This window comes from Chlorocebus sabaeus, chromosome 13 (assembly GCF_047675955.1).
Source record: "Chlorocebus sabaeus isolate Y175 chromosome 13, mChlSab1.0.hap1, whole genome shotgun sequence".
Taxonomy (NCBI): Eukaryota; Metazoa; Chordata; class Mammalia; order Primates; family Cercopithecidae; genus Chlorocebus; species Chlorocebus sabaeus.
The window spans coordinates 92,853,174-92,877,133 of record NC_132916.1 but is presented as its reverse complement, the minus strand read 5'-3'; the positions used below and the strand labels follow the sequence as shown (position 1 = coordinate 92,877,133).

At 36.9% G+C, this 23,960-nt stretch overlaps 1 protein-coding gene across 2 annotated transcripts in view; it reads right to left on the bottom strand.

The window, feature by feature from the left end:
- Positions 1-23,960, bottom strand: part of UBE3D (ubiquitin protein ligase E3D) — a 173,751-nt gene that overhangs the window by 66,008 nt on the left and 83,783 nt on the right. For both annotated transcript variants that reach the window (XM_008006451.3, XM_038002199.2), the window contains one exon: positions 1,306-1,444. In XM_008006451.3, coding sequence (XP_008004642.1) covers positions 1,306-1,444 — 139 coding nt within the window. The remainder of the gene's footprint in view (positions 1-1,305; positions 1,445-23,960) is intronic.

Below are 23,960 nucleotides of genomic sequence, written 5' to 3'. Positions count from 1 at the left end.
GGCTCAGAAAGAGGAAGAGCATCACAGAGACAATCCATGTAACAGATTTCCAAGAGGAGAAGAATGTAAATAAGATTGGAGTCGTTTTTTTCTATTTCTTGAGATATGATTCGTAGGAAAATCTACATCTTGTTTTACCATATAACAGAGGTACCAAGCAATATACAATGCTCCTGAAGTTTTCTTATGATACATTAAAAACCCAGAAGTAGAAAAAACCCATGTTTATATATTCCTCAGCAATGTACATTGTATTACCACTAGCACCAGAGGGCTTGTGAGTATTTTTCCATTGTGAAGGGTCGCAGATATGTGCAATTACATGTAGTAGTGATAGGGCCACAACTTAAGCCACAGGTTAACATTTAATTCTCATTTGCCACCTCATCTGACAATTAGCTGACTGTGAGGGAGGTGGGGAGTCTTCCTGCTGGTCTTCTTGCTGGCCAGTCTACATTTGCAGAAATGAGTTAGACTAGAACAAATAAATATCAAGGGCAGTAGAGAAGTGATAAGGGAGAGGGCTAAGGAAAGAGAGGGAAATGGCTCGGAAAGTAGAACACCTTTAAACAGACTAATCATGTTAAATACCCATTTGGCAATTTGACTTCAGGCTAACAGCAGCAAACCCACTAATAATGATTAAGATTCCTGGGGTCTCCTGCAAACTTGGCAGAAGGGAGGTGGCATTCACAAGTGTCTGCCAGATCTTCTGGCCATTTCCCAGAAGGAAGATGGGAGCTGGAGAACAAAGCCTGGAGTTATAGAGCTGTGAGTTCTGCCACAACTAGAAAATTACATAGTCAATTCTGAGCCTGTATTTGTTCATTTATTTAAAAAAAGATAGACAAAGGTGGGATGCGGCGGTTCATGCCAGTAATCCCAGCAGTTTGGAAGGCTGAGGCAGTTGGATTGCCTGAGCTCAGGAGTTCGAGACCAGCCTGGGCAACACAGTGAAACCCTGTCTCTACTAAAAATACAAAAAATTGGCCAGGTGTGGTGGCATGCACCTGTAGTCCCAGCTACTCGGGAGGCTGAGGAATGAGAATTGCTTAAACCTGGGAGGCGGAGGCAGCAGTGAGCCGAGATTGTGCCACTTTACTCCAGCCTGGGCAACAGAGCGAGTCTCTGCCTCCAAAAAACAAACAAAAAACATATAGACAAAGCAATACATGCATTATGCTTATTGCTATGATTTGAAACTGGGAAATTCCACGGGCTATCTCCTGTGAAAGAGAGGATCCTTCAAAAATAATTCCAAGTAAAACTGAGAAATCACAGCCTAGAAAAGAAGCCATTGCTCACCTGAAAGGAATTCATATGGCGAAGGGATGAAGGCAGATTGGCATTACTCCTTGATAATATCAACAGCAGCTCCAAGCAGGTTGCAGAGGGCAGGGTTAGCGGGTGGACGCTGATGTCACTTTCCCACAAGCTGACAAGTCTGGAACACACCAACACATTAACTTTCAAAAATGCATTATCATAATTATTTTAAAAATCTGAAATGAAAGAAGAAAATTCAATTGTGAGAGAAAAAGGCAAAGTACAAAAACTAGAAATAAACTATATTAAAAATTCACAGAGAACATGTCCAAGACATTTTTATGGTGTTGTTGATATAAAGCAGATGGATCAGGCAATTTTTCAGGCCATCATTTCATACTCTGAAGTATGCAGTCACAGGAAATGCTGTCTTGGTTGTGTGGGACCCGCTGGGGAAGGGGTGGCAGAGACTAACGGCTAACACACTGAATGCTCCCTACATTCTATGCCCTGATCTACATGTAATATCTTGTTTACCTCTCAGAAACCTAAGAGAAGGAACTATTGTTATCCCCATTCTACAGCTATGAAACTGGTTTTCTGAGCTGGATAGGCCCTTATGGAACATTTAGCTCAGTAATTTTCAAACTTTTAAAAAGTGACAGAATCCTTTTGTAAAAAAAAAAAAAAAAAAATCTTGTAACAGCCCCAACTTACAATACAAATAAAAGTGACGCTGCTCTGTCTGAAGGGGAAAGGTTGGCAGGAGGCCTCCCTTCATCTTCCAGAGTGGCCCTTGAAGCATCTCTGCTATATCCTGCGGAACCTATTTGAAAATCCTTTCATTTTAGAGATCAGGAAACCAAGGGCTAGAGAAGTAAAAGGATGTGTCTGAGATGAGGCAATGTGTAGAAAGTGATATGGCTGGGTCTAGAATCCTGGCTTCCTGGCTCCTCATCTAGTGCTTACAGTAAAGGGAAACATCAAAAAATAATTATGAGAAAATAAAGTAAAAAGAATAGCATGAGTTTTAGGTTTTCAACTTTTCTATTTACTTATTTCCTATCTGATCTGCGACCAAAGTGTCTCTTATCACCAATTTTAAAGATATATGTATATAATATTTATATTTGTTTATATAAATATATATGTATTTTTTGCCACTTCTATAAACTTCTCTCTGAAAAGCGATCTTTAACCAAATCAGGGGTGAATAATGGAAACTTGGAGAGAATCAGTGGTTCGGGGCATGATGGATTTTAAACACTTTACAGAACAAGTCATGGCAAATGCTTTAGATGTTTTATCAATCGGATTACTTATTATGCTAACAGATTTCTGATGTGGGGTAATGGAGTTCACTCTCCTTTGAAGCACTGGCCAACTAGTTGGACTGGAATAAGACACTGGTCCAATTTTAGTGTAGAGGAGAACAGATCACCTCCATTGCCCTTTTAGTTCTTAGTAGGCTCTTCAGCTGGATCTGGGAGCCAAACTGACACCAGGCAGATTAACAAGAGAAAAGTCTACAAATTTTATTAGTTTTGCATGTACATGGAGATCTTTACAAGCAAGTGAAGTCCAAAAAAGTGGCCAAAGCAAGACGCTTTTATACATTTTTAGGCACAGAGCGATAAGTATGAGGAACATAACAGGACAAGGAAAATCTGGCTAGAGGAAGTAAATTTTCTAGGGGAGTCACTGGAGATATATGGTGTGGGGGTGTGTAAAACAGATGGAAGATAAGGTAAATATGTTTATTCAGGTCCATTGCAGCTTCCAATTCCAAGTCTCTGGTGATAAGCGCTGTTTTCTCACCTTGGTATCGAGAGGGTACTCTTCCCAGAGGGATCTTGATCACTTGCTGCATGCAGGAAAGGACAAACCTTGGCCTTTAATTTTTTTTTTTTTAGAAAAATCAAAAATTTTAATCTTTATATATAACATGTCAAGACCCCTACTTGTTTGTAAAAAGTTCCCCACCCCCCTCAAAATTTGTAGAGCATAATAAGTCTTGGCCTAAACTGACCTGATTTGTAAAATATCTTCCTCTGTGCACTTTTCCCTTCAGCCTGAGGCTCTTTGCTGATCCGCTCACAACAGAAGCAGCTTGGCTTTCCTCTGGGAGTACCACCAGCCTGCAAACCTAGAGTGTACTCTCCACCCCTGGGTCACAGAACTTCATTCTCCCCTGCTCTGTAATCCAAGGACCTTACAGCCTCTGAGGCCTAACACCCAAGCTCTTCCTTGCAGAAGAGCTGAGATGCTAGGGAGACCATCTGCAGCATCATAATAAGCCCTTGGGATTTGTTGAGCTCCCACATGGCTTTCTTCAACCACCTGGCCCACTTTCTTCAACCACATTCCACTTTGGAATGCGTGTCTTTAAGGCACCAAGTGATCTTAAGAATTGGCTCTGTTTCTTTGAATCCAGTGATCCAAGTTCCTATCTCAGTGGGACCTCCAAAAAAAGGATTGACTCTGCTTCTAATGTAATGCCTGCCTTTTACACACCAGTTATGTGTTAGTGACTGCTGGATGCCAGTCCACACCCCTTCAAGCACCTCACAGTCCCAAATGGGGTGCTCCTACAGGTCCCAGGGTCCTGTTAGTGGAAGAAAGGCAGCTCCAGGAAGTCTTCATCTAGCCTTCCTGACAGGAAGTAGTTAATCCTCTGGGAAATAGGCTTGCAGTCTTGGGAAGAAAAGAGTTGTTCCTCCTTGGGGATATACATCATCATCTTGGCAATTTCATTCAGTGTCTCTTCTGTATACAGAAGCTTCTAGCTCAGGAAGGCATCCCGTCCAGATAGCCTCATGAAATTCTAATTTCTCCAAAGTTTTCACCTCTAAACAATCAATATACCAATCTGACATGTTTTGAGATGGCATGTCCTTCACTCCTTCATAGGCAAAGGCACATTTAAGTGTATTTTCTGTGTTTAAAATAATCATCTTATATTGATTGACTGGCTCTGCTATTCTTTTTGCTTTTACTCATTATATAACATTTTCGACATTTCTCTTGAATGTAAATTAAAATGTTGCTGTCTTTTCCATTATTCAAACTTAGTACTAGTGCAGTGGCTCTAAGCTCACTCTCCACCCACACTCCTTCCTCATGCTCTCCATAATCCACTGTTGACTTACATATACAGTTAACTGGGCCTGGAAGGCAGTAATCCTTGCTGCTGAATTTCTGTTCATCCTGTGAGACCCACTTACGTATCATTTTCTTAGAGATATTGTCCTGCTTCCTTTATAAGAACTTGCCTAATACCATACTTACATCACTTACATACTAGTAAGGCATTTGTAAGTGATGTAAGTATGGTATTAGGCAAGTTTTTATAAAGGAAACAAATACCTTACTAGTATTCTTATTTGGGATATGTCTATGTCTCTAATTCTTTCTAGATCAGACATGAGTGATTTCCTCTAACTTTCTCGTCTTATTTGGAAATAAAGATTTAAAAGTTGCCTCGATGTTGCTTTTCTGCAGACACAGTCAGGTATTAACCTCTTACTGCCTAAAAGAAATACCTTTTTAATTTTCCCCAACATTTGTTATGTTCAATAAAACAACTCAAGTTTTCAGAATTTATACCCCTGACCCCAACTCCTGCCACCCACAATAGGGTTCACTGAAGCCTATTCTGAATTTTTTTTAAAAGTGTGGTGAAAAGGTTTTTGCATTTTCTGAATTGAATCTCTTGCCCTGGATTGTGACTGTTCCTTGGGAACTCATCAGTGAATCTCTAAGACCTATTCCAGGCCCATCATGCTTTGGACCTTCCTGAAATGAGGTAAACACTGTAGCCTGGACCATGGCCTGCCAGGGTAGAAAGCATCTCCAGACAGTCACTTTTTCATCATTTTCCATTCCTCTTTGGGCAGTAACATATTTGCAAGAGAAAGGCAAAATGGTAAATTATGTAAATAAATATTTTGAAGACACAGTTACTTAGTTAATTACGGCTATAACATGGTTGCCTTTAATTTTTACAAAATTACTTCAGTTTTGTAAGCCTAAGGCCTTAGGTTTCTTCTGACTATCACTTATCCTATGGCTAACACATCCAGACACCAGGTCAGGCACTTTAGTTATATTTGCTGTCTCTAATCCTAAAGCAGCCCTGAATGGTATACATCATTCATCCCATTTTAAAGACAGGAAACCAAAGGTCAGAGAAGTTAAGTGATTGTCCAACATCATGCAGTTAGCAAGTAGTGGGACCAGGATTCAGTCAGGTCAGCCCGAATGCAAAGCCTGTGCTATTCGCACCACACCACAATGACTGCTGAGGACACTGTATATATTATCCTCTCCAAGCAAACCATAAGTAGGATTTTAATAACTGAATCTGCAAGTGCCTACTTCTTCTGCAAGATAACCCTTTGGCTTGCAAAATATAGTTGAGTATTTTGACCTTTTTTTAAGAAGTTATTTGGTGGATCACCTGAGGTCGGTAGTTCGAGACCAGCCTGATCAACATGGAGAAACTCCGTCTCTACTAAAAACACAAAAAATTAGCCGGGTGTGGTGGCAGTGTGCACCTGTAATCCCAGCTACTTGGGAGGCTGAGGTAGGAGAATTGCTGGAACCCAGGAGGCAGAGGTTGCGGTGAGCCAAGATTGTGCCATTGCTTTCCAGCCTAGGCAACAAGAGTGAAACTCCATCTCAAAAAAACAAACAAAAAAGATGCTAATTTATTGTGTGTGTGTGTGTGTGTGTGTGTGTGTATTTACTTCAAAACTTGACTAGGAAAGGTGGTAAAATAGACATTGAAACATACTCATGTTAGAGTAGTGAAAATAACCATGTGATGAGAAAAAAAGATGAAGAGGCAATACACTCACGGTTGTTTCCACTACAGGAAAATAATAATCTGGTTTTTACATTTTCTTCTTTACACTTTTATTTTCCAAGTGTTATTTTTGTAATAAGAAACAAGTTAACATTATGCTGTTGATGTGATTTCTGGTTCAGACAAAGGAAATTTTAAATGCTTCTTAAAAGTTTCAACATGCTGCTAAATGGCTAAGGTACGACCTATCAAAAATGGACACTTAAATAGAAATAAAAATACATTGGCACTGCCTTGTCACTCACGAGCGAGTGATCATGGACAGGCACTCTGGAGCCTAGTTTCCTCACGGGACCTTTGAGCAGGTACACAACCTGTCCAATGTATCAAACTATCAAAATTTATACAGAAGGACATTGATACAGTAATGATAACCACAGTCACAAAAAAGATACAATTAGTTATCAAGTTAGTTACCCATGTCTCCATGTAATTACAGACATTTGCATGGTATGTAAATCCAACACTGGCATTTTAAACTTAATCCTTAAAATATTCTGTGATTTAACAATTTTTATTCCCATTGAAGCACATAAAGGAAATGAGTATTATCTTGATGACAGAGCCAATAAATGATAGGAAAAAAAACTCAAGCATGATCTTTACCATCTGAATCCTATTCTTTTTAATACTCCATGAACAAGGCAAAAGTATATTAAGCATTATTTAATTCCACCCAAAGAGATTAAAAACCCCAAAGGCAAATTATAGGGTAAGTTCTAGATATCTCAAAACACTTCATCTTAAAATAATATGAATAATCTTATTTTTGAAATTAGACAAACTAGCTGGGTCTAATATGGCTCAAATTACTAATGTTCATCCGGCTGTTTCTATTCCCACAGTATGTTTTTCATGAGTCTCAGGACTTATTTCTAATGTTACGATTTATAAACTTTCTCTGTAATTTCAATCACATAAAATATTACTTTAATCACAGGAAGCATTCATACATATGAACAAAGGAAGTAATAAATAAAAAATGAAATTAGTTGTTTAGGAGAGTAAGAACTACAGGTAACTTTCCCTCAAAACTTCAGGTAAAGTTTCCTTTTTTTTTTTTTTTTTTTTTTAATTTAGGGAGAAAGAAATAAAGAAAAGAGAACAAAATGGAAAGAGAAAGAAATGACTTAGCATACTGAATCTATACAGTATATCCTAAAACAATCACCAAACTCATTATGTGGAATTTAGGACATATGTTGACAAAGCCAGAGGTGTCACTTGCAACTCTGCCCATGACTCACATATTATATTAGTTTTGGTTCTCTAGAGAAACAGAACTAATAAGATAGACAGATATATAGGGAAGTTTATTAAGGAGTGTTAACTCACACAATCACAAGATCCCACAATAGGCTGTTTGCAAGTTGAGGAGCAAGGAAACCAGTCCCAGTCCCAAAGTTGAAGAACTGGGAGTTCAGTGTTTGAGAACAGGAAGCATCCAGCATGGGAGAAGGATGTAAGCTGGGAGGCTAAGTCAATCTAGCCTTTTCATGTTTTTCTGCCTGCTTTATATCCTGGCTGAGCTGGCAGTTGATTAGATGGTGCCCACCCAGATTAAGGGTGGGTCTGCCTTTCCCAGCCCACTGACTCAAATGTTAATCTCCTTTCGCAACATCCTTACAGACACACCCAGGATCAATACTTTGCATCCTTCAACCCAATCAAGTTGACATTCAGTATCAACTGACATTAAATATCAATACAAATGTCTGTTGATACAAGCATTTTAACAACCATAGGGCAGAATCTGGAACATTTCTGGTATTTCCCACAAAGACATCACAGACTATTGGACCTAAATCAGTAATTACCCACTATAAGTCAATAAGGAAGATACTTCAAAAGGAACAATGAACGAAACATCAATTGAAACTTACTTTTGTGATTTTTAAAGTACTGAGAGAGGAAAAGCTTTCCTAGGAGACCAGAACTGTCAGTCAGACGACCTTAGTCTAACTGACCAAAATACAAGTAGAGGACACACCACCATCCTTATTTCTAAACTTTTGCCTTGTCAAAATTCCCTAGAGAAGCAACTATGGCCTATCTATTTTCAAAGAGGCATTGAGAAGGGGAAAAAAGGTCACTTTCTATCACTTCTAACAAAAATGGTGAAATTGAGAATGAATCAAACCAATCAATATCAAGAAAAGAACCTGAGTAAATAGAAAGGTGATACAGTCTTCTAGGAAACATGGAGGTCGTTTAATCTAACACAGGTTAAAATGACAAACAGGAATGATGTAACAACTCTATCCAAATTAAAATATTTAAAAAGAATCCAACATATTATTGTGTAGAAAAGAAAAAAATGGTATGTATGAGAGAGTTCAAGATGAAAATATTTAACTTAAACCTCATTTCTCATATTTTAGTAGATAATTTGAACTCTTCAAACTTAGAAGAACCTAAGAAAGCAAAGAGCGTATTAAAGATATTGAAATATTATGTTGCTTATACCTGTACATTTTAGATGCTCAATTTCAAAGTTATACCAATGATACGCCCATCAATTTAAGCTCTCAAACTAGCAAAACAAATGACAACAACTTAGTGACAGAATTTTTATAAACATTCACCTATTTAATACATAACCAAAATTTTGAAATTCTTATAAGCCACTCTCAGGAATACAACGTTTTGAAACATCTAAATATATTGGAATGTCTGTTCTGATTAGCCATATTGACTGCATTATACTTAAAGTATTTCAAAAGCATTAATTAAATAAAAATAGACCCTGAAAACATGCACACACAAACTACTGTTTGTCAAAACAAAGTTCATTAAGTAATGAACAGTATCCACACGAACATTTTTCTTTGAAAATGGCAGAAGAAAAATTTGACCCTTTTAAATCACAAAAGGCAAAATTGGTCTTTAATTCTCTTTGAATTAGAGGGCTCTTGAGAGAGTTCAAGTGCACAATTCCGAAATACTATGCCTTTCAAACTTTGCCCATATGACCTGTAAGTGTGTCAAGGCAAATCTCCCACACATCAAAAAGCATGGGGAAAATGGTTCTCATTTAAATAAGATACCAATAAGGCAGTGTCCAAATTAAATGTATTACTTCATTAAGAAATTTTGTCTTTTATAAATGCTTGTATCATGGCAAGACACCAGTCGCTAAGAACACAGAAATTAGACTGGGAACACTTTCATTAAAGAAGAGAACAGTGGCTCACGCCTGTAATCCCAGCACTTTGGGAGGTCGAGGCAGGTGGATCACCTGAGGTTGGGAGTTCAAGACCAGCCTGACCAACATGGAGAAACCCCATCTCTACTAAAAAATACAAAAAATTAGCCAGGTGTGGTGGCACATGCCTGTAATCCCAGCTACTCAGGAGACTGAGGCAGGAGAATCGCTAGAACCCGGGAGGTGGAGGTTGTGGTGAGCCGAGATAGTGCCATCATTGCTCTCCAGGCTGGACAACAAGAGCAAAACTCAATCTCAAAAAAAAAAAGAAGAAGAGAATCCACCCTGCAAACAAGCCTGTCAGAAACTGCATAATTAGAAGTGATATTATTAAGAACAAAGTCCATCTAAAGAGGCCAGCTACTTCTTCAGATTTTAAAAAACTTTTCATTATGGAAAATTTCAAATACAATATGAAAATAAGAGAGAAAAGTGTAATGAACCCCATGTACCCAAGACCCAGTTTCAAGCCATTATTCTCACAAGGCCAACTTTGTTTCATTTCTATCTCCACACGTTACCCACCAACCCATCTGAATTATTTTGGAAGAAATCCCAGACAACATATCATTCATTTCATGAGGAAATAATTCAGTATGTATTATTAAAGATAGATTATTTTAAAAAGAATACCCACAATATAATTTATTACACTTTGAAAAAAGTAACAGTTCTTTCATATCAAGTCTGTAGTTAGTGCTCAAATATCCTCAACTGACTCATTAATTTTTTTTACAGTTTGTTTGAGTTTGGACTAAATAAGATCTATATATTGCAACTGACTAGTATGTCTTTTAAGGCATTTCTCATCTGTATGCCACATATTGTATGATTCCATTTATATAAAATGCTCAGAATAGGCAAATCCATAAAGATAGAAAGCAGATTAGGGGTTGTCAGGGGCTGGAAGGAGGAATGGAGAGTGATTGCTAGTGGGTAGAGTTTCATTTTAGGGTGACAGAAATATTCTGAAATTAGATAATGATACTACCTTGTGAATATATTTAAAACCACTGAATTGTACCCTTTAAAAGAACAAATTTTATGGTATGTATATTATGTTTAAATGTAACAAAAAAAGAATCTGTGGAAAAATTAAATCAGCTCTAGGGATACCTATAGATCTATTCGGCTCTTTCTAATCAAGATAGATGAATGTTGAATGCACTGATTTAATTCTGTAACAGTAAACTAGTAGAACCAGTAAATATTCCCAACAGAAACTCAAACATATTATGTTTGCTATTGTAATTAATTCTAGAAAATTTTTACTTGCAAACAAAATGTGAGACAAATTGGCCTCTATACTACATAGTTCACTATCTTAAAAATATTTTTTCATGCTTATTTCTATTTTATTAACCTTTTATTTCAATTCCCTGCCCCAAATGGAAAAATCAAGCCTCAAATGATTTACTCTATCAAGCTGGCATCTGTTCTCCCTTGTCCTTAATTTTTTCCATTTTAAATATTTAAACCATTTCTTCCCACTTTTTATTCTGAGATAAGTGTAGAGTCACATGCATTTGTAAGAAATACAGAGATGCTGTCTATCCTTCACCCAGCTTCCCCCAATGGTAACATTTGGGAAAACTACATCAACATTGATATAATTCACCAACCTTTTTTAAACCTCATGTTTAAATATGCATTCATTTGTGTGTGTCTCTGTGTATTCACTTCTAGGCAATTATTTCACATGTGCAAACTCGTGTGACCACTTTAACACTGAACAGCCAACATACAAAACAGTTCCATTATGAGGATCTCTTAAGGTAACTCTTTAGAGGCACAACCACCTCCCTTCCCCATCTCTTCCACTCCCTACCCACTGGCAACCACTGATCTGTTCTTCATCTTTATAATTTTGTTATTTCAAGAATGTTACAAAAGTAGAAACATATAATACATAGTCTTTTTTTTTTTTTTTTAACTCACCACAATTCCCTCAGGAGTCATCCAAGTAATTGTATCAACAGTTCATATTTTTTTTCTTTTTTAAAAAGAGATGGGGTCCTGCTCTGTCACCTAGGCTGGAGTGCAGTGGCATGATCACAGCTCACTGCAGTTTTGAATTCCTGGGCTCAAGTGATCCTCCCACCTCAGCCTCCTGAGAAGCTGGTTCTAGAGACATACACTGTTACACCAGACTAAGTTTAAAAAAAAAAAAAAAAGTCGGAGACGGATCACTATATTGCCGAGGCTAGTTTCAAACTCCTGGCCTCAAGCAATCCTCCCACCTCAGTCTCCAGAGTAGGTGCAATTACAGGCCACTCAACTCCATACCTAGCTTTCATTCCTTTTTATAGCTGAGTAAATTTCCATGGAATATAATCACAGTTGTTTATCCATTCATCTACTGAAGGACATTTGGGCTGATTTCAGTTTGGGGCTATTATAACACTACGAGCTGCTATGAACATCTGTGTACAGGTTTCAGGGTGAACATTAAGTTTTCATTTCTCCAGGATAAAAGCCCCCAAAATGCAATTGCTGGGTCATATGATAAGCACAAGCTTAAAAAGTTCTTAATTTTGATGTAATCAAGCTTTTGTATTTTTGAAGCTTACCACTTTTTGTGTCCTGTTTAAGAAATATTTGCCAAATCCCATATTGTACTGCATTCTCCCCCTTTTAACCTCCCTCACCTCTCCCTACTTCACCTGCCCCCAACCCCATCTCTCACTATCCACTGACCACTCTCTGCCCTCAAATCAACTGCTCTGGGACTAATAATTCACTCTCTTTAATGGCTATATAACACATCAAGGTGTGTAGGTCTAAAATACTATACCTTGGTTATCTTTTCTCCCAGTTTTCTTTCCCTGCTATGAACAATATTACAATAAGGTCCTTGCTTACATTTCTTTACATTCTGGTACTCTGATTTGTTTGGAATAGAATCTCAAGAGCGGTAATATCAGATTGAGGTGTATATGCATTTTTTAATTTTAATAGATATTTCTGGAAAGTCTGCCAATTCACATTTCCACAACCAGTCATCACAGTACTCTTTGCCCCATACTCCCACCAACAATGAACTAACAGTTGGGATTTTTAAAGTTTGATGGAAGTAAAATTATTTTGTGCTATTCATCTGGTTTATATTTGCTTAATTCTAGTGAACTAGAGTTTCTTTTCATATATTTGTTGGCTGTTTGGATTTGCTGTGAATTGCATTTTAAAAATTTTATCTTATTTTCAATTTTGTTGAGTCATTTGCAGAAGTGCTTCATTGTACAACTTCAGGAATGCCATCAGTAGCCTTAATTATTAGGCCTTTTCTCATCAGTTTGTAAACAATACTCAAAATCAAATTATAAATGGCAAAACATACAATTATCACAATTGAAATCAGGAAGTAGGAGTGGTCACTGTCATTGATTAACATTTTCTTGTAAAGGAGATGTTAAAATTAATCCCCTTTTCCCCCGGTGATATGACTGTTTTACTTAGAAAGCCTGAGAGACTGTGTTAACAAGAGTGAAGAAAATGTGCCCGAGATAATTATGTAAAAAGTAAGAATCTCTCTATCACATAGGGCAGAGGTGGGGGTGGGGTAGGGTGGGGTGGGGCGGAAGTGAAGCCTAAAAATAGGAAAAACATTCCTCTTTTACAATAAGAACATCATTATAAAAACACTTAGAATGAGGCCAGGTGCAGTGGTTCACAACTCTAATCCCGACACTTTGAGAGGCCGAGGTGGGCAGATTGCTTGAGCTCAGGAGTTTGAGATCAGCCTGGGCAACATAGTGAAACCCCGTCTTTACTAAAAATACAAAAAAGTAGCCTGGCATGGTGGCACACGCCTGTGGGCTCAGCTACTTGGGAGGCTGAGGTAGGAGGATCTCTTGAACCCAGGGGGTGGAGGTTGCAGTGAGCCAAGATCGTCCCACTGCACTCCAGACCAAGTGACAGAGTGAGACCCTCTCTAAAAACAAAACAAAATAAACTTAGAAAATTTAACAAACAAGACAAAGAGCTACAGAAATTAGACTATATAACCTTACTCAAGAACGTAAAACAAGACATGAAAAAATGGAAAGATACACTTCATCTCATAAAAGTGTCAATGGTCCCAAAATTTATATTTTAATTTAATGTAATTTCAGTTAGAATCCCAAAGGGGTTGGTTTTCATCAGAACTGGATAAAACAATATTACTCACAAGAATAAATGTTTGAAAATGACCATGGTCATTTCAAAAAGAATGCCGTAGGCATACTTGCTTTCCAGATCTAAAACATATAATAAAACTAATGTAATCAAGTCAACATAGATCCATGGAACAAAACACAAAATCCAAAAATAGACCCCAATGAAATGTAACATATTTCTATGGTGTTTACCCATGATATACTATTACAATTTGAGGACAGAAAAATTGATTATTTATTAAGGGTGATAGTTCAAATAACCACTCATCTGGAAGAAAATAAATTTAAAAGCCTATCTTATACCATTTTCAAAAATAAGTTCAAGATGTATTACAGGCATATATGTAAAAATAAAATAAATACTGCCAAAAACCCTAAAAAACTACTACAAACTCAAAATCTATAAGGGTTTTGTAATTTTAAAAAATTGTATTGCTAACAAAAAAATTTTTAAATCACAGGCAGAGGGCAGAAACCCTTATTGACAGAAAGAACCTATATGAATTTATAAAAAGAGGACAAAGGACAGAAATTCATTTTTAAAAAGGTTTTCAAGTAGTGATTTTTAAACATTTTGAAGGTCATAGTTCTCAATGACAATATGGTTAAAACTAGGGACTCTCCGCCAGGTGCAGTAGCTCATGCCTGCAATCCCAGCACTTTGGGAGGTCGATGCGGGCAGATCACGAGGTCAGAAAATCGAGCCCATCCTAGCTAACACGGTGAAACACTGTCTCTACTAAAAATACAAAAAATTAGCCGGGCGTGGTGGCAGGCATCTGTAGTCCCAGCTACTCGGGAGGCTGAAGCAGGAGAATTGCTTGAACCCAGGAGGCGGAGCTTGCAGTGAGTAGAGGTCACGTCACTGCACTCCAGCCTCGGTGACAGAGCAAGACTCTGTCTCAAAACAAACAAACAAAAAGCAAACAAACAAAAAAAAACTAGGGACTCTCTCCCCTCAACTTTCATTTTACAAAGAGGATTTTGCATATAATTGTGGGTGTTTCCCAGATCTCACCCCTCTCCAAGTCCATTCATTCCCTTCTTTTATATAAATGGAATCATACAATATGTGGCCTTTTTGGTCTGGCTTCTTTCACTTAGCACAATGTTTTCAAGATTCGTGGAACCCTGAGTAAGGATCACTGCTTTTCAGTCAAAATTCTCTTTTTCTAATTTGCCATTTTTTTTGACAAAATAATTAAAACAGTTCCATTTTGAACTAACTTCTAATTATATATCATGATACTTGTTAGCACATTAATAAATATAACCACTTACGAAAAAAAATTTCAAAAATAAGGTATTTTGGCTCACATTTTTACTATGTTCTCTTATATCACCAGAGGAAATCAGTTAAAAACTTAGGAGGCTGAGAAGTGCATTTCCAATCCTCTAATCACCCTCCTAAGTAACTGGCAGTCAAAGTATTTGGGTTGAGACATAATAAATTAGGTCCACTCTAATAACATTCTCGTAAGTAAGTCTGACACTTGGCATTACTGGATTCCCTGGCCCATAGAGGCCAAACTCAGCTGACACTTTCACTGATCAGCATTACCTACTCTGTCCCAAAGTGGAAGTCCTTTGCCAGTGTGAATGCAAAGTTTTTAGGACGCATAAGGTACACAGCAAGGATTAAAGATGTTTTCTTTTTTTAAAATATTGAGATAGGGTCTTGCTATGTTGCCCAGGCTGGTCTGGAACTCCTAGCCTCAAGCGATCCTCCTGTCTTGGCCTCCCAAAGTGCTGGGATTACAGGCATGAGCTACTACACCTGGTCTCTATTTCTTTAAATAGCTCTTGATGTCTTTTTAAAGTTTATTTTTGCCAGAAAGAATTTTTTTAAAAAGGTCAGGAAATATATTTACATTATTAATATTGATACTACTAGTATTGATACAATGGCATTATTTATAGATGCTTTATTTGGAGTTGTATTAGAGGTATTCAAAATGTTTGACATTTTCTTCTTTGATGATTTCCTAGACCTGGTATAGGTCTTCATTTTTCAGTTCTAATTGGTTGGAGTGATTGTGCTGAAATAGATGATGAGACCAGAGATAGATGGTGAAACTATGTCTGGTCTCAGCAGAAAAGAGAAAGATGATCTAGCAGAGCTCTCTCAGCCCATGCCTTCAGAACAGGGTGGATTCTGGTTGCCTGCATCATATGCAACCACAGAGTTCCATTCCTACCCTCACAGAGTACCATCATCCTCAGTATCCTTGGCTTCCCTTCATATCTCTTCCCAAGTCTATCCTTGGATGCCCTTCCTTTGGAAACCCAGATACTGTTCCTTCACAAAAGGGCAGTTGGCAATGGTATAACTCAATTCAGATGAATGAGGCCTGATCAATCTTGGTATCTTAGCTACTAGTGACTGAATTTCATAACCCTAAATCATAAGTGGATTTCTGTGACCCATTAGAAGACAAATCCTAATGACTAAGAATTCTGTCCCTCCCTCCATGGGAAGAGATGAGAATCCAGATACCAAGATCTCATGCCCCCTGTGCAAGAGCCCTTGATTTTGGAAAATGCCCTCAAGTTTAAGCCTTTATACCTTTTGTGAAGTCACATGTCAATGTAACTCTAGTAGAGTTGATTTTAAGTCTGCTCTTAAAAATAATCACATAAAAACATAAGTTGTATGTTGGAAATACCCTGGTTTTAGTTAAGATACTTAAAAATGGTACATAATTCTATAAATTTAAATGTACATAAAATATAGTTTAGTATTCTTTGTTGTACCATTTATGTTGCAGACTGCTATAATTTCAAGAAGTGATATAAATAAAATAATGCACTTTAGGACATTTTCTATCTTTGAAATCTGAACATGAATCATTCACATAACCAAAAACTATATTTTTAAAAAGAAATACATGTCTAGTCTATCCTTCTAAAGTAACAGTTCTCTTAAATAAGCTATGACAGAAATAAAATCATTACCAGTTAACGTTGAAAACATATATGTTTAAGACTATTGTTTGAAAGCATATGCTATAAAATTATTTTAAAAAGCTATGTAAATGAGAAGTTACTAATGTTCTGAAATCTGTTGTTTCTGCCACAGGTAAAAGCTTATTCAGGAATCCCCAAATTTGTATGACTGAATAAAAGACAACACAACGTTATAGTACAAAAAAAAAAAAAAAAAGACAAACTGGCCACACCCATTTAAAGTAGGAGAATCAATTTCCAGAGTTATTTGGCATAGAAAAAAAATTCATTTCTACCAACTTGGATTTGATTCTCCTATAAGAATTTGATTTGTATGTACCTACATAAAATAAATATAACCAACAAAATCTACCAGGTCAGTCCTGACAGTCTTCTAAATTTTATATCTGTTATTTACTCATTAGCTGACTTGTAGCGAGGTCTGATTATTGAAACTAGAAAATATGATCCAGTTTTATTCAAAGACTTTATGCACTAAAAGGCATCTCCTCCCTGAAGAGTATCTTGAGTCGAAGAGAAAAATATTTACTAAATTTTTCTGAGGTAGAACAAAATATTTTTAAAAGCCAGCTTTAAAACCTAAGAAGAATTTCATTAAAACTTACAAAAGCCACTATTTTTAATTAAAAATTATAAAATTCTTAGCTTCTCTTTCCTTGTCATGACACCCTTAAAATGAACTATCTCTGATAGTTGGATTTCATTAATCTACATTCTGTTCATTTTGAAGAGGCTAGCCTCAGTATTTGGTTCCAAGGAATAAAAAAGACACTTAAAATGTGGGTAATCAACCCTGTACAGCAGGGGTCCCCAACTCCCGGACCACAGACCGATACCGGCCTGTGAGCCAAGCCGGCACAGCTTCATCTGAATTTACAGCCACTTCCCATCTCTTACATTACCGCCTGAACTCTGCCTCCTGTCAGATAAGCAGCAGCATTAGATTCTCATAGGAGCCAGAACCCTATTGTGAACTGTGAATGCCAGGGATGTAGGTTGTGTGCTCCTTATGAGAATCTAATGCCTAATGATCTGTCACTGTCTCCCATCACCCCCAGATGGGACTGTCTAGTTGCAGGAAAACAGGCTTAGAGCTCCCACTGATTCTACATTCTGGTGAGTTGTATAATTATTTCATTATGAATTACAACCTAACAATATTAGGTTGATGCAAAAGTAATTGGGATTTTTGTCATTAAAAGTAATGGCAAAAATTGCAATTACTTTTGCACCAACCCACAATAGAAATAAAGTGCACAATAAATATAATGCACATGAAACATCCCTAAACTATCCCCCTACCACCATGGTCTGTGGAAAACCTATCTTCCATAAAAACCAGTCCCTGGTGCTGAAAAGGTTGGGGACTGCTGCTGTACACACATTGTAAGTGTGTACAATGATCCCTAAGTATCCATAGGGGATTGGTTCCAGGATCCCCCACAACAACCTGCAGATAACAACGTCCGTGGTGCTCACTACACCCTTAAAATGGTGTAGTGTTTGCATATAACCCGCACATATCCTCCCATATAAGACATCTTGAAATTACTTATAATACCTAACACAATGTAAATACTATGTAAATAGTTGTTACACTGTATTTTTAAATTTGTATTTATTTATTTATTTATTTATTTTTTTTAATCCCTGAAAATTTTCCATCTGTGGTTGGCTTAATCCTCTGATGAGGAGCCTATGGATACTGAAGGCTGACTGTATTACTTGGTGTGGCAGGGGGTGGGGAAGGAGTTAAATATAGCTACTCAAGAAATCAGTATTCTAGAAATGTAAAGTAATTGTAAGAAAGCTGTGAAAGGTAGTTAGGCATCTGAATTTACCAATGTTAAAAGAGCTTTAAAAAAAACAACTTGTACTATTTTTTAAAACATCATATTGTGATTATTAAAACAACTTTCCTCCTCTGAATCAATTCATACATTTAATGAGAAATATTTATGAATGTTAAAGTGAGGAAAGCTTATAATGATCAGCCTAGGGTATCCTAGGGTATAGGAAGAAAGCACAGTGTTTCCAGATGATCTGAATAAAAATGCTGATTTTTTATTTTAAAATAACAAAAGTATAATAATTTATAACCAAAATACTTTTGCTTAAATTTTGATGATATCTAAAATATATAAACTTGCTTTAGTTTAATAAGATAAACACATACATGTTTCAGTGAAAGCAGCAAAATTATACTTTTGATATCTGAGTTCATCTCTTTATTAAGACCCCAAGCATATTCTTCCATTTTGCTTCCTAATTACTTACAATATTGAGTTTTAGAAACTAGAAAAAATAAGTCATTGCTTTAAAGTATCAGACCTCTAAAAATCAATGCGTAAATGATGACTGTAGATCTAAACTGACATGGAAAGATAGTCATAATATTTTGATAAGAAAATAAAGAATAGCACATATAACTACACTTAGCCTATGCAAACTTAAATTTTCTAGCCATATCCTTCTGTGTATATGTACATAAAGAGGTGCAAGCAAAGAAGAGTGCCAGAATACTGGCAGTAGTTGTCAGTGTGGGCTATGAGTATAAAAATTCTGCTGGCCTTCTTCTACTTTTTTCTTGTATTGTTTCAAATAGTTTACAAGAAATATATACTATTTTGGTGATATATACAAAGTAGAGCTACTTTTGTTTTGAAAATATACGAAATGACACATCTTTGAATGCTTTAAAATATGGATTCACATTACTTTTTTATATGAGAAACTGATCAAGTTATCTTAACAAGTAAACTCGATTGTTATTTAAGATTTTTTTAAAAAACTAACCTAAAAAAGTCGTCTTTTCCATGAAGAAAGGTACCTATGGTGCTAAATTTGGAATTTAAGATTTTTGTCATTAGCATCAGTCAAGTTGCTATAGATATTAAAAAATTTATTACCTACCAACTGACAAATTTAGAGGTTGCTATTAATCGAATTCTTTTCTTAGGTAACAAAGAATACAAAATAAGTAACACAACTGACTGACTACTTGAGGTGATCTGAGTAGGTATATTATCTATTATTAAGAGAAGATTATTAAGAGGTTAAGAGAGATGTTAATAGAATCAGGAAAAAATGTCTTTTAAGTGCCAGGGAAAAAGCTCACATCCAAGAAATGTAAGGCAAATTTATTTCAGGTAATTTTCATTAACTAGGAACAAGGTAAAAAAACCCATGCTATTTGCCTTAGCACTTGGCAGAAACAAACCGGGGAATGTGGCTTCTTTGGAGAGTCAGTGTCCAACCAAACACTCAACCTAACATCCATTCAGACTTTTTATTATGTCCAATAAAATCATAAAATCATAGCACCATAATAGCCTGGTGCTATGGTCCCATTAGGTCTTGCAACTTAATCAAAGCCAGCTTAAGCCTAATCAGACGAAACAGCTGTTTTAACAGTTGGGTTTTCCAAAATTAAAATATTCTATGCCTGACAGTGGCTAAGAACTCAACTGTTAAAACAGCTGCTCATGTTGAAGCATTGAAAACCAAGTGTACATACAATTTTCCCTCTATTTACAACTGCTCTGAGATTATTTCAGAATAGAAGTTCCCAAACTTCATACTGACATCTCCCAACCTGTTTAAGTTTTTTTTTTTTATTATTATACTTTAAGTTCTAGGGTACATGTGCACAATGTGCAGGTTTGTTACATATGTATACTTGTGCCATGTTGGTGTGCTGCACCCATCAACTCGTCAGCACCCATCAACTCGTCATTTACATCAGGTATAACTCCCAATGCCATCCCTCCTCCCTCCCCGCTCCCCATAATAGGCCCCGGTGTGTGATGTTCCCCTTCCCGAGTCCAAGTGATCTCATTGTTCAGTTCCCACCTATGAGTGACAACATGCGATGTTTGGTTTTCTGTTCTTGCGATAGTTTGCTGAGAATGATGGTTTCCAGCTGCATCCATGTCCCATGTCACAAAGGACACAAACTCATCCTTTTTTATGGCTGCATAGTATTCCATGGTGTGTATGTGGCACATTTTCTTAATCCAGTCTGTCAGTTTTATACTTGTATTGCCTCTACCTCTGACCTTCAGCCAATATTTCTGCCACCATCATCTTCTTGGTGTTTGCTCTTTGTCTCCATTATACTCTAAACTATAATTGCCAGCTGGTGGTTTTGTACTTCCTTTCTTAGAAACATCATCTATGTGCTTTACACTTACTCCTCTATTGTCTGGGAAGCAATTTCACTTCCTCTGAAACAGGCAGTAACTCAGAGTCTCCAGGTTCTGCTAAGTGAAATATTATTTCTAATGACTTACACTAGTACAACTAAGGTTAAAGAAGGTAAAGGTAGGCCGGGCGCAGTGGCTCACGCCTGTAATCCCAGCACTTTGGGAGGCTGAGGCGGGCAGATCACGAGGTCAGGAGATTAACACCATCCTGGCTAAAACGGTGAAACCCTGTCTCTACTAAAAATACAAAAAAATTAGCCGGGTGTTGGGGCGGGTTCAAGACCAGCCTGGCCAACGTGGTGAAACCCTGTCTCTACTAAAAATACAAAAATTAGCTGGCCGTGGTGGTGGATGCCTGTAATCCCAGCTACTCGGGAGGCTGAGGCAGGAGAATTGCTTGAACCCAGGAGGTGGAGGTTACAGTGAACTGAGATTGCGCCATTGCACTCCAGTCTGGGCGACAAGAGCAAAACTCCATCTCAAAACAAAACAAAACAAAAACAACAACAACAACAACAACAAAATCTTAGCTCCCAGGATCTGTCTAAAAATAGATTTACTATAGGACCCAGACTCATTAAACCTGAACATACCTACAAAAAGGCTGAATACATTTCAATTACAAAATTTTTCCTGTAGCAGCTCCAGCTCTTCCGCTGGGTTATGTACGGAGAGATTCTGGCACATTAATCTCAGAAACAACCTCTCTCTCATGCCCCACATCTCAGTGGGAAAGGGCACAAGCCAAAGATACTTCAACAAGTGCAGATACCACAAATGAAAAGGTGCTCCCAAATCTTCTGCCAGGCAACACAGTCCTGGGGCAAGCTGACGCTAAGGGAGACACTGGAGTGCTCAGTGAAACAGCTCGATTCTAGGGCTGGAAGTCATTTCAGTAAGTTATGTCAAAGCCTAAATTATAAGCACGGTAGAGTAAAATTTTCCTAATTAAAGGAGACTTTGAAATACTGGCTTTGCTGTCACTATTCTATTATCTTAATGTCAGGGGAGAGACCCCAAAGTTTCCTGACTTTATTTTCAAGTCAGTCTAGAGAACAGTGTTTGCTCTTCCAGCTTACAGTATTGTTAGGATCAATTTTGCTTCACAGGGCTAAACATAGAAAAGTTTTCATTTTTAATAAGAGCTTAGATAAATAACCCTAAGTCCCAAAGGGCCTTGTTAAAGCAGCCTCATAAAAGTTTTACACTTGCAAATGAGTTTGGAAAAAAAAAAAAAAAAAAGTCTACCTAGCAATTTGAGCTCCTGCTGATTTCTCTAGCCTTGGGGAAGTTATTGTTAAAATTCGTATGTCTCGGTATTTCAGATGATTTAAATCGGTCTATTATGATAAATCACCATGAAGTACACCAAATGAAAGACGCTGTTCAAACAAAAATCTCAATTTTAAATACACAAAATACACACAATGCACCCATCCGTACGTTTAAATAGCATTAAGGTTCTGATACGTTACTCATGTAACCACATTTTATCCTCAGAGCCTAGGATGCAAAAACACATTTTGTACTAGGTGATCTATTTTCCCTCTCTTTTTGTAAGAGGTCATTTCAACACATTTTGACTCTACTCTGAAGAATGAAAGTCTATGTAGGAAAGTTCCAACAAAATTGAAACTAAATCAGTTGGAATAACGAAACATACATAGTGGGTAATGTTAACATTTTATCTCCTCCCTTATAAGACCTGGGAAAATCAAAACTGAAACAGTATATTCAAAACGTGAGACAATGATTGCTAGCACAACAGAATCTTATGTTCAACAATTGAACTCTAGAGAGGGCTTTTTAAAAGAGCCCCAGTACCTAGTACATCATCCTGCAATATGGTAAGTAAGTGCTTAATACATACTTGCTAAATGATTTTTTTTAAATCATCATATAGATAATCCTTTGCAATTTTTATACCATTACAGGACCATTATCATTAGTGCTTCTCTGAACTTTGGGCCGGTAACCAGGAATCACAACCCAACTCTGAAATTGTGTTAATTTTCTATGATAGAACCTTGGAGTAGACATTAACCTGAGAAGAATTTTGCTCCTCTGCAACATTCCTAACACATGCCTCTCTGGTCTTTGTTGAAAAACTCCAATAACAGGGAAACTCACTGCCAGGAAGTTCTTTGAACTGAGTGAAATCTGCTCTTCAGAACCTGAGCCCTTCAGAAAATATCCAACATTTAACAGGTTCTTCTGATTTTTCTCTAAGCTAAACATTTCCCAAGTTTCTTCCAACACTGATTTCTTATTTATTTTTATTTGTATAAATTTATGGGGTAAGGTGCAATTTTGTTACATGGATATATTACATAGTGGTGAAGTCTAGATTTTTAGTGTATTCATCACCAAAATAATGTACACTGTACAAATCAAGTAATTTTTCATTACCCTCCTCACACCCTTCCAACTCTCCAACATCTATCATTCCACACTCTGTCCATGTGCACACATTATTTAGCTCCCAGTTGTAGGTAAGAACATGCAGTATATGACTTCCTGTTTCTCAGTTGTCTCACTCAAGATAATGGCCCCCAGCTGTATCCATATTGCTGCAAAAGACATGGTTTCATTCTTTTTATGGCCAAAGAGCATTCCTTTCTTTATATATACCACATTTTCTTTATCCAGCCATACAATGATGGACATTTAGGTTGACAATATATCTTTGCTATTGTGAGTAGTGCTGGAATAAATACATAAATGAATGTATCTTTTTGATATAATGCTTTATTTTCCTTTGGGTAAACACCTAGTAGCGGGATTCCTAGATTGCATGGTAGTTCTATATTTGAGAATTCTCAATACTGTTTTCTATAGAAGTTGTACCAATTTACATTTCTACCAACATTGTACAAGTGTTCCCTTTGCTCTGGATCCTCATAAACATCTGTTCTTTTTTGACATTTTAATAGCCATTCTGACTGGTGTAAGATGATATCTCACTGTGGCTTTAATTTGCATTTTCCTGATGATTAGTGATGTTAAGCATTTTCTGGCATGTCTTTTGAAAACCATCTATTCAAGTCCTTTGCCCACTTTTTAATGGAGTTATTTGGAGTTTTTTGTTGCATTGGGTTTCTTGTAAATTCTGGATATTAGTCCTCTGTCAGTTGCATATTTTACAAATATTTTCTCCCCTTCTTCATGTTGTCTATTCACTAAGTTATTTCTTTTCCTGTACACAAGCTTTTTAGTTTAAGTCCTATTTGTCTATTTTTGTTTTTGTTGCTTGTGCTTTTGAGGGCTTAGTCATGAATTCTTTGCTTAGGCCA